The sequence below is a fragment of the Gallinula chloropus genome, assembly GCF_964237585.1.
Source record: "Gallinula chloropus genome assembly, chromosome: 4".
Taxonomy (NCBI): Eukaryota; Metazoa; Chordata; class Aves; order Gruiformes; family Rallidae; genus Gallinula; species Gallinula chloropus.
Genome location: NC_140088.1, coordinates 24,890,861 through 24,903,024, shown reverse-complemented (window position 1 = coordinate 24,903,024; position 12,164 = coordinate 24,890,861). Strand labels below are relative to the sequence as shown.

The 12,164-nt window shown below is 35.7% G+C and overlaps 1 protein-coding gene across 1 annotated transcript in view; it reads left to right on the top strand.

The window, feature by feature from the left end:
- The window catches only part of OTOG (otogelin), a gene marked incomplete at its 5' end in the record, with an annotated part of 99,221 nt that extends 89,405 nt beyond the window's left edge, over positions 1 to 9,816 (top strand). The window contains 6 exons of the mRNA XM_084263128.1: positions 542 to 720; positions 1,522 to 1,626; positions 2,017 to 2,136; positions 3,404 to 3,449; positions 7,976 to 8,055; positions 9,331 to 9,816. Of these exons, the coding sequence (XP_084119254.1) occupies positions 542 to 720; positions 1,522 to 1,626; positions 2,017 to 2,136; positions 3,404 to 3,449; positions 7,976 to 8,055; positions 9,331 to 9,531 (731 nt within the window). The 3' untranslated portion in view covers positions 9,532 to 9,816. The remainder of the gene's footprint in view (positions 1 to 541; positions 721 to 1,521; positions 1,627 to 2,016; positions 2,137 to 3,403; positions 3,450 to 7,975; positions 8,056 to 9,330) is intronic.
- Between the last annotated feature and the right edge of the window lie 2,348 nt (positions 9,817 to 12,164).

The window sequence follows — 12,164 nt, the reverse complement described above, 5'->3', positions numbered from 1 at the left end:
GGTAGGTGTGCTTATGTGCTTACAATATCAAGGAGAGCATTCAGCACCATGTAAATGCATCTTAGACCTCGCCCAGTAGAGTCTGAGAAAAGCCAGGAAAAATTAATTCCTGTAGGGCACCAATTGCCAAATAGTGTTGGGATTGTCCTTGCCTAGATTTCTGCAACAATGATGTATACTTCTGAGCTGTGCCCTCAGTAATCCATGGGGAGAAATCGATATTTCTCAGGTACATTTCTTATTCTAAAGTAGCCTTATAAAACAAATCAGTGAAGAGACTGCACTGTCATTTTGGCGTTGCAAATAATAGAGTATTATGTATGTATTACATTTCACGCATGGTATATTTGAAATAATTCAGCAATTGTAGTGAAGCATCAGACTACCATCAAAAATCTGTATTTGAAAATCTGACCTATAATTCTTAAAGTACTAGAGCAGCTTTTTCCATTCCTGGTTTAGTGTTTGAAACATTTTTGTAACAGTTTTGATACCACACTCCATGTTCTGAGTATGCTGTTTATTTTGTGTTTTCTTGTAGTAAGAGACAAAGTTTGCCTGAGTAATGAGAGAGGCGTACTGCTTCCTGGACAGAAAATTGTAGAACACAGTGCCGACGGCATTTGCCATATTTCTCATTGTACAGATATTGTTGATCCCTCCACAAAATACTACCGGATAAACACGTCCTCAATTGATTGTGCTGTCAAGTGCAAAGCTGTAAGAAATTCAGAATTTTAGATACGTATATTGTGACCGGTTTGACTAACTACATTTTGTTGGGTTTTGTTGAGTAGGTTACAGTCATAGGAAAAACAAAGTAAGTAACTATGAGCATCTCTAACAATGTGCTACCGCACTTCTGATACAAGGTTATAGAAGTCTCACTCCCTTCGCTGTTTCCCACTCCTTCCCCCATATAGATCTTATACAAACACATGTATACAGAATACTGTCACCTTGGGCTAATAGCATACTGCCACTTGTATGTATAGCATCCCTGTATAACTGCATTATATGAAAATTATACATATATATGAAATTATACTGATACAAACACCTGTCAGCACATTAGAATAAGAATTGGGAAGAGAATAATTATTAATGGAAGAATAATTCTAATTGTGGTGCAAACCATTTTACAAAATCAATCATATCGTGTCTTCTTACAAAGTATGATGCATTACCATGGGAATATTATATATAGTACTTTCTCTAATAATGTACATACTGTGTCTAGTGTGTAAAACCTCAGAACTTCAGTGGTGGTTGAAGTAAGCTGTCAGACTTGCATTTGAAAATGATAGAAAGACCAGTTCATTCTCTCAGAGTTGGAACTTCTCTTTAATTTCAATTAGATCTTAGGTCTTTCTATAAAGCTTCGTGAACGTACAATGTGTTCAAATGTAAGCTGTGTGGTTTTGAAAGTATTTTTTAAAATCCCTACAATAAGATACCTACCTATTACAGTTGTGCTGCAAGATTGTTTCATGCAAGGAATAATCTGTTTGATTTTGGCAGAACCAAGTCTATCAGCCTCCAAAAGATTTAACAACTTGCTGTGGTAGCTGTAAGAACTTGTCTTGTCTCCACACTTTCAGCAATGGCACAGTTTCCAATTTTAAGGTAAATTTATGCATCTCACTCCCTCAAAAGATTCAGAAGTAAACAAAAAAAAGTGAGCTACTGCATATGCATTGCCATATAAAATGTGCAAAGAGCAGATTTATTTGCATGTAGATAACATTAATTTTTTGGTTTAATTTATAAAGCTGTCTACAAAGAGTAAGGGATATCAGAGAATTATCGACAACTTGACTATTTTAGAACTTGCTTAACATTAGATGTTTAGTGGACTTAAGCTCTGTACTTTAATGTTTGTCTACATCATATTTTGCTGTAAGTATTACTTTTGGTTCAGATGAGTTCATATTCTATGGAATTTTATAATAAATAGTTAAAATACTGCTTTTTCTGAGTTGCTGAGTAAAGACTCTGGTTTACAATTTTTAACAGCCTGGTACTGTTTGGATTTCAAACTGCATCAGATATGAATGCACTAACACAGCAATAGGACCAGTTCTGGTTTCCTCTTCAGTCGGCTGCCCACCCTTTAATGAAACTGAGTGTGTGAAGGTCAGTTCTCAATTCACTGTTTGCATTCCAGCTATGATTTTGTTTGCGTGAAAAGATTCACGCTGAAAAAAGACATTTTTAACTCAAGAAGAGAGAAATAAATTCTTGCAATGCCTGCATTTTTTACCAGACACTTGAAGATGAAAAGCTCTAACTGTACACATATATTGTGCCACCAGACTGTCCAGCTACAGAGATGGAGAGAATTCTTCCTGTTCTTGGAATTATTTTAATTTTTTGCATAAAACTTTGTAATATCAAGCTAGTCCTCATACAGCTGTCTGAACTTGGATGCTTTTCTGGGATGGACTTCTCCTTTATAAATGATTTTCTGCATATGGTGATTTGATTCATTACAGTGGTCGAAAACATTGAAGAAAAGGAAAGATTGAGCATGATGATCTTTTCTACTGTGAGCATAAGGTTTTGTGGACTAGATTTGGAGAAGCAAAAGCTGTATTTGAATTTGCAAAATTAAATTAGACTAAGTGCCAGGAAGTGCATGTGGGGAGCAATTTCATATTGCTCTCTGTAATTCACATGTGGATGTGAGGATACTTTCCTTAATGAATTATGGTACACAAACAGGGAACAATCCTAACGGAACTAGGTAGTTGTAGTTCTTCCTTGTGATGGATTGGTTCTTCAGAGAGCCTTGGCTGCAAAGCTAGTGAAAACCTTTAGCTGTTCTAGGCAAACTAAAAAAGTTAAGGCAGAGATATAAATCTTCATAGCTTTTCAGACTCTGCTTCAATGTAATCCTGAGAGAACTTTTTAAAAAGCTGCACTTCTTCCCACAGTACTCTATGGGAGGCTTCATGCTTACAGCACGGAAGACTGCCATGATACTCCAATATGGGGAGCGTGTGGCTTCTCATTTAGATGAGATTTTTTTCCTGCTTTAAATTCAAATTAATTATTTTGTGATTGTCAACATGTCCTCTGCAAGAAGCCAGGGGTTTACTTTAGGTAACCCATGCTGGAGTAACACTTAATATAGCCATTACCTCTCCGAATGTGGCATTTTTGTGGCTGGCGATGTACAGTGGCATTCAGTGACAACCACTTTAATATACACTTGTGTTAAAACAGGCAGGTTTGATCACTTACAGCCTGTTCACCTTCACCTGTTCATCAGAGTGCTGCATTTGCCTGAATAATTTTGCAGAGCTTTATCTAGAAGATATTTCTAATAATGAAGATATATCAGAATTAGTATTTGGGAAAAAAATATTTTTCCTTTTCTCTTTATTTCTCTCTTGGCCAGGTTGGAGGCTATGTTGTACCATTCTTAGAAGGATGCTGCAAAACATGTAAGTGATTAATGACACTTTCTGCTTCACAAGTCTGTCTGGTTTCTTGTTACCTTAGAAATAAGGTAAATGCTTTTCTACATGAAAGCTTAATTCATCGATCTTAAAGGCTGCGTTTCTTCCAGTTTTTTTTTTCTTGTGAATGCTGGTGAAAGTGGTGGAGTTAAATCAGAAGCAAGTAGTTCAACATTGAAAGGTTTACTCCTTCCCTGTACTAAAATTGCTACCCTGATTTTTTTGTAGTTTTCATGTAAAATTCCTCAAAATATTAGTATTTTGGAAGGCACCTTAAAACTTTCTTCATCTACATTTATATCTTCGTATTTAGTAAAAAACAAGATTGATCTATGCAGTTTATAAGTTAATACTGTAAATAATTAACTGGTTGCAATAATATTCTTAGCTTCCATTTATAGACATTGTTCAGATGTTTTCAGGCATAATCTTTTAAAAGACCTTACAATTAAAAAATCCCACTTACTTGATCACCAGGATATGTTTTTACTTCTTTGAGAGCTATTAAAGGTTCTCTGGAAAACAGAAAATCATTCTCTACAGAATAGGTTTGAAATATGCTAATTGTTAATGCAAATCAAGACCTAGGTATGTTTTTTCTTAGCACTCTGGTTGATAGCTGAAAAATTCTGGTCAATTTCATGGATAACTTCGCCTGAGGCAGGTACCTAATTTGAAGAATTTGAGCTCAAATACTTGAAGCTGTCAATATTATAAGTTACAGAAAACGAGATTTCATACTGGCCAGTGTCATATTATCTTTAAAAGGTGTAAAAATCTCACTTCATTTGCATAAGTGGCAGGAATAGTGACCTGAAGGCTTAAGGTAGTAGAAAGTAAAATGTGAGAGAAAGCTGGAGTAAACTGCAAATATTTCCTGCTGGGTGGGGTGGGATTTGAACAATCATGACTATCAGGTACAGTACCACGTGCACAGTAACTACAATAGGATACATGTTGCCAAGTGTGAGGCACTGCTTGGTGTTATTCATTACAAATTACTTTTTGTACTACTAAAGTTGTTGAAACTGTGGAAGATTTATATGTTTTCCCCAGCTCCTTATCACTGCACAGGAATGGTGATATCTCTTCATGCTTTTTCACTCTGATCAAACTGTTTCAAGCACTTGCCCTAGTTCTGTAGCCTATTCTCCACAGGTTCTTTGAGATTAGTTTTTGATTATCTGACATTACCCTTCAATGCCTTAGCAGCTCTATAAACTATCTTCTGAACAATTTAAGACTGTTAAAAATCCATTTCAGCAAGACAGATGATCTTGCTACTATCCTTAGAGAAAGATCATAACCACATTCTTAATTATTTAAGACAAAGTAAGTCATTAATCTGGGGCATGCATCACAAAGTAAAATCAAATCCTTGAAAAAGGCAGTGACTTCTGAGATGCATTTACAAGTTTTACAAGATTCATACAGTTTAGATTTCACACCTGTTTATAGACAACACAGTGCCTCTGAATCATATCATTCTGACTCTGAACAGATCTAGCATCAGAGCTGTTAGTCAACTGTAACAGTGTGTTTTATGAAAAGGGTTATCAGGTTGTTTTCTGTTGAAGTACTTTATCATTAGACACGTTTGTAATTTTTGCTTTAAGTCGTGTTTGAAAATTAAGTCACAAGAATTCCATCAAAACATAGAGAGTTTTTACAAACACTTCTCAGACGAAATTATAATATTTCTTTCTTGTAACCCCCAAGGACAATTCTAATTTGGGTTACCAGAATCTCTTAGTTCTATAAGCATAGATCGGATTCTTCCTGGTTTGACATTAGGCTTAGCGATGCAAGTAGTACCTGGACATGGTCCTGAACTGCTGGCACAGTGATCCCTGCTTGAGCTGGGACCAGATGATCTCCAGACGTCCCTTCTAACTTCAGCTATTCTGTGATCCTGTAATACACAGACATTTTAAAGTTGAATTCTTTTCTCAAATATGCTGGATCTTACAACTCCAAAATGCTTCATACTGATAGGGAATCCTCTGTAACATGTACTCTGTTCAACATGTAATATTCTTACCAGGTTCTTCAGTGTCAGTGCTCTTCCCATTCTCTGTTAGCCCAGTCACTACTACAGCTTATGCTAGCTGTAACACAGGTACATTTTCTTGGAAATAAGTAGGACCAACCCAAACAGCTTCATTGTTGATTTCCAACGATGTACTCCCTGATAGGAGCATCAGGCCTCATGTTACCCAATTACGCCAAAAGCTGCAGTGTAGTATAACTGCTCATGGTTCAGAGTGGCTCACGTTTTGGTTTTCTTTTGATTTCCATTTTGCACTGTGTGGGCGGTGCATTGTTGTTAGCCAACAATGTACTGTTGGTAGAAAGCACTTGCATAGTGTTTAGCTTGCTGCATGTATAAAATTTACACATTAAAAAATATAAGCTAATTCCATTGGTTACAGTGCTTTAGAACATAGAGACTAATGGCTTTGCTTGTTAAAGCTTATTATAGGAAAACATTTTTGCAGATGATATATCATATAGTTTTGCTTCCAGTGGCATACACAGTAGAAGTAGCAAGCAGTTTCTTTCCTAACTGTAGTTAGGACAGTATACTGAAAATGCAGAAAAATGCATTTACTGCATGAAAATTGAGAGTTTGCTTTCCACAGAGCATGATAATTTTTTAATTTGTAACATGGTATGAATGCAATTGTTTTGACATTTATTTTGTAGAGATATTGCTCTATTTTTGTAAGAGAAATTTTGCTGACTGTAATTTTGTAAATCACTGATTGATATATCCTTCAATAAATTACACTCATGACTCTAGGAGTACTATATTGAAATCTATATTTCATATTGACATCATTTTAAATCACAAAGGTGTTATGTGAGAACCTAAAATCAAGCAAGGGGTTTTGACCACACAAACTGTAAAAAGGAATCTCATAACACAACACATAGAGATGCTCACATGATTTAAAGTTGGACATGGAAAAGTATATCATGTTGTAGGGCTCATTTAAAGCCACCAGACATTAAAGTATATGCATGAAATACATTATATATTCATTTATTTGAGATATGATGTACTCTTACTATACCCTGGATGAAGTTATAGCTGCAGCTGCTCTGAATTTTCCATCCTACACACCAAGTAAAATGTAGACGAAGAAAGGAAGTAAATACAACTCTGAGAGACATGAAACAATGGTAAGTTTTTTATTTTTAAAAACAATTATTTTTTCTTCATTTCTCAATTTACTTTCTCCCTAAGCAAGTGTAATTCAGTGATAGTCAAGCAGTAACCAGACATTTCTGATTGTAGATTATTTTCTTCCACATAGATTCACTGTTGTCCTTTCATATTCTAGAAACTTCAGATATGTCTAGAAACAGTAGCAGGTTTATATGGTTAAAACCAAAACAAAATCAACAAAAAAGCAACAGAAAAGCCACAAAATGTTTCTCTCTGAGAAGCAATATTATCTGGTTTGACAGTGATTAGAGCAAGGAACTGGATGTTGTACATCAAGATGTAATTAACTGCAGTCACAGTTCAGCATTGGGTATTGACCAAACGAATGAGTCTTTCACTGCCCTTGCTTTTCTGGAACTCACAGTATTTACCTTTTGTCAACATCTTTGGATTTCTTGGCTGCAGCTCTGTAAGTGGAGAGTCGTGTGGAACAGCATCATGGGGTGTAAAATGTGCTGTGAAACTGTGAAAGCTGTTGTAATGGAATGGATTATTCATTTCTCTTACAGGTCTGCAGAGTGATGCAGTTTCTACGGCATAGAGAGGATCATCGTAAGAAGATATTGTACTTTCTGATCTCCACCAACTGACCTTTATACTGAACTTCTTTGCTTTTCTTCAAAAGTTCAGGATTATCTTCTTAAATTAAGTTTAACTCCTCTTATTCAATTACAATTTTTCTTTTTATCTTTTTTACTCAATCCATATACTTTGTACATACTTCTGTGAGAAAAATTGTGGAAATAATGCTAACAAAAATATCAATAAAAAAATAATTTTTTCACTGGTGTTCTTTTTCTTATTTGATAGAAAGCATACAGAAATGTAAAGCCCCTGAAGCCCTGTTCTTCATCAGATTCTGCTTTTAAGTGTTCATTTAAAACTTTGTTTATTCCACTGGAATGCAATTACTGCTCTTAAAGTGTTAAAGTTATTTGATAGAAACAGTAATTCTTCTTACAAGAATGGTTGATCAGTTTTACAAAATTTTTTTAACCACAGTGGACTTACTCTTAAAAGGCTTCTGAGTGAAGAATGAACCTTTTATAATTGTTAGTGGAGATATGAGGAGACCGTGCTTGAATGTATGAAATAGAATCACTTTAAAAGGATACAATGTGTAGCGAGTATCGCTTCACGGAGGTTTTGTATGTGCAGTGATATATTGGGCATTTACTTTGTTGTATCTCTTGACTCCATAAAACATCCAGGAATGTTCTTGTCTCTGAAATGTTTAGAATTTTGGGCTGATATTTTTCAATCAATTCCCATTTTGCAGGTAAGGAAGATGGAAAATTCTGTAAAAAGGTGACCGTCAGGATGACTATCCGCAAGAATGACTGCAGGAGTAACACACCAGTAAGTAAATCACTACCATGGTTTCTTTTAATAGAAGGGAAAAAATATGAGGAATAAAAAGGAGGAAGAAAGTGAACACAAATTCCACAAGGCTAATTGTGTGTCTCTCAGAGACCGAGGTTTCTAATTTCATAGAGCTGTTTTTATGTTTCCCTACATTCTCAGCAATTATGTTCTCAAGCAATTAGAAAAAGCAGGATGTGATTTCTGCTTTCGTATGCATTTAGGTGTGTGCTGATTTAGTGCAAATCCAAGGTCTCAGTTCACCCTATAATGCAATTATTATATGCAAATTAACTGATAGGACCGAATCTTGCCAATGACATGCTACAGTTAAAATGGCTGCAGATATGTTTAATTTTTCCATTTGTCTAGGGCAAGTACTTAAATGCCAACTTCATGAAGAAAGTAATCTTGGGTCCTGAAGGTTTTTTTAAGACATGAGCGTATTGTGAAATGTGTAGGAAGAATGAGGCACTATTTGTGTGCCTACTAAAGGATTTACTGTAGGAGGACACCAACAATGTCCTGCTGGGCAGTGAGAGCAGCAGCAAGGGTGCAGACAGACATCTCATGTGAGATGTGTAAGAGCGCCTGGAAAAGCTGTAATAAAAGAGTATAGGGAAACAGCTGTAACCTCTAAAATGACTCTGAGAGTATGTTTTGCAGAGTAAACTGTTGAGCAGCCAGGAAATCTAGACTCAGTGTCTCACTGAACAGAAATGCAAATCCTGACTATTAAATCTGAAAAAAAATACCAGTTTATATGGCTGTTTCTGTTACAGTCTGTAATACAGTGGTGGTATCACTAGTAATAATCCTCCTTGGCTCGCCAAAGGATTGATTTCTTATTTACTCCTTACTGATACCAGTATAGCAACACTACATCAGTACATCACTGAATTTAACACTGTAGGCAGTTGTGGACAGAACATGTAGTGCTATGTCCAAGTCACGGTTGTTACAAATACTGTAAAATTCAAAGCTGAAATTGTTTCTTTGTGTCTGTAATGGCTAAAATCTACTGGTACTGAAATTGACAGGAAAGTCATCATTAATCTCAGGAAGATAAAAATTAAGACCTGTCTGGGCAACATGCTTCAGAGTTTCTTACTCAGACATAGTGGAATTTCACAAGGGGCTAGAGCAAATACTTGTAAATATTTCATTGCTTTGCCATTGGATTTGAGTGCCTAATATATTTGGACGTGAGAACCCCTGACTCTCTTTTCTAGCTGTTCCAATTTTCTGACTATTCTTCATGTTTGTTACCAGGTGAACATTGTTTCATGTGATGGAAAGTGCCCCTCTGCAAGCATTTACAACTACAACATCAACACATACGCAAGATTCTGCAAATGCTGCAGGGAGCTTGGACTGCAGAGACGAACTGTGCAATTGTATTGCACTAGTAATTCAACCTGGGTCAGCTATTCAATCCAAGAGCCTACAGATTGTTCTTGCCAATGGTCTTAAACATAAAAGGAAAGAAAACAGCAAGTCCAGCTGTTCCCAGAATAAGCTAATTTGAATAGTTTATCTATTACAAATACATAACCAATGCACTGAATTTTACTGGTTTAAAGCTATGAGATTTTTTAAAAAAAGTTACTTTCTAAATTTCTGAAGAATGGTTTTATGACATTTGATTTTTGATTTGTCTTCACATTCATTTCACAGGAATTGTTTTAAGAGTTCTTGTGATATGTGCCAACTTAAAAGGTGAATTAGTGATTTACATTAGAGACACCTCAAGAGCAAGAACACCATCTGTTTTGTTCTAGAAGGCTGGCCTACTTTTTGTCAGGCATCCATTCCTGTTTTAAATCATTAACCAGCTTATCTGGCAGCAGTTCACTATTTTGAATGCATTGCAATTGTGCAAGTACATTCAGTGTCTATTAAGAAAAATTTTTTGGATAATACAAGAAGAATTTTCAGTTTAAATCATATTCCTTTTATAAAGCAGAACACGTAGGAGAAATTCAATTAAATAGCTCTTTTATGAGGGATGTATTCAGTACTGATAACTGCATGTTATATTCCCTGGTAATAATTTCATTTTTTTTTCTAGAGTATTTTGTACTGTAGTGAAAAGCATTATGGCAAAATGTAATGGATGGAACAGATAAACTGTCTTTAGGCTATCTAGATCAGTCATTACTATAGTCACTTTATCTTTCTGCTAAACAATATGACATAAACTGAAAATACACAGACTTAAGAAATTGAAACTATTTTACATTCCTTTATGTACATATACCTAAAAATGAAAACACTCAGCTTAGAAGTATACACCATATTTCAAGTGTTTCTTTAGGAGAATGAACTTTGTTCAAAATTAATTTTAAAGATATGAAAATTCATCCGGAAAAGAAAACAGAGGATTACATATCCATCTGAAAAGAAAAAGTTGAAAATCTTTGTCACCAGTATAGTAGCATGAAACTTTTTATGGCAAGGATTGGATATTGAAAATGGACAATTGTAAGGTTTGAAATTTCAAAAGAAATTATGCTTATGAAAATCAGCATTTTACTGTAATGAGCTAACATCTTTCTCCTCTAAGCTGATGTTGCTGTTCTTTTCCAACAGATGCCACCAAGATCCAGCAAAAATTCACTACTTTAATTCTGTAGATTAAACTTGTAGACAGCACATAGTGTGATATACTTCAGATCCTATCATAGAAAATACATCTCAGCATAACTTCTTAAAAACCTGCTTATCTGCAGTTAATCCAAAGAAAAACATTGTTAAAATCAATCATGTGAACATTTTGATATTAATTTTGTGTACTGTATATTTCATTCTTACATTATCTAATAAACAACAGGAAGTATTGTTTTGTTACAATTAATTTTGCTATCATTGTTAAAGCAGCTTACTATCAAGTGATTTAACTCATGGTGTTTACTAATTTCTTTTTTAGCAGTGCACGTGGTTAATTTTAAGGTTTGCTGCTAGTACTAGTACTAATAACCTAATATCATATCAAGGAAGACCTGCATATGGGTTTATGAAAATAAACATCTTTTTCTGGTTCCATCACAGTTAACTTTCATCAGAAATGCAAAATTCAATTATGTCACATTATTCAGAACAATAATTGGAAAACTTGCTCATCAAAGTATAACAACACATTTCTGACACAAAGTCAGATAGACTGTTCTGGAAAAAAAGGAAAAGTGTGGGTATTTTGCTATAATACAGTTGTTGTGACATGATGATTACACACATCACTACTTGGGGCCAGATAAGATCTCACTGTAGTATGTGCAGTCCCTACCCATTTAGACACTCCTTGTTCGAAGATGTGTTCTGAATAGTGAGGAATGAAAGAATTTGGGAGGAGTGCATCCTTTGGGAATCAATGGACTGAGGAGCAGGGAAAAAAAGTGCTGTTTACAAGACTTTGAACCCAAGTGCCTAAAATTCAAGCTTTGGTACTTGCAAAGATGACTGCAACTGTCAGATGCCATCCTAGAGGCTAAGAATTGATTTTAAAAATGTTTTGTTTGCTCTCAAGCAAGTTGGTATTTGCTCTTTGTGGTAATTTGTAGAACACTGTTTCTGAGGGAAAAAAATACCAAAACAAAACTGGTTTTAGAAGAGAGATAAAGTAGCTGCCCATACAGCAGATACTGGGTACTCTTTTGAAGAGCCACTGCAGCTGTGTGACTACTGGGGCAGCAGTGAGGGTGAAGGCCTGACCAGAGAGATTTTGCTTCCTTGCAAACTTGGGCAGAGACCTGGAAAAAACACCTGTGGTGTTGCCATGCCCCCCCTGTCTCTGCAAGAGGCACCTGCTCCCATCCAGCAAAAAAGCCAGTTTGCACCAGCTGAGGCCTGCTTGGGCTGCATTAAAGTGGAGGTGGTGTGTCTGTTGGCCTGTGTGTCCAGGGGGGTAAAAGCAATATGGAGTGGGAAGTGTGCATATGGTGAGTGCTGTTATAAGCCCTTTATTTTAGAAAAGGGGGCTGTTAGGTTGATACAGAATATACGGGGTGTAAAGTGAAGGACAGGAGGTATGAGGTCTCAGAGGCTTAGGTAGGGACTCTTTATCCCTTTCATTGTGCCTAGCTTAGCATGGCTGTGAGAAATATTTG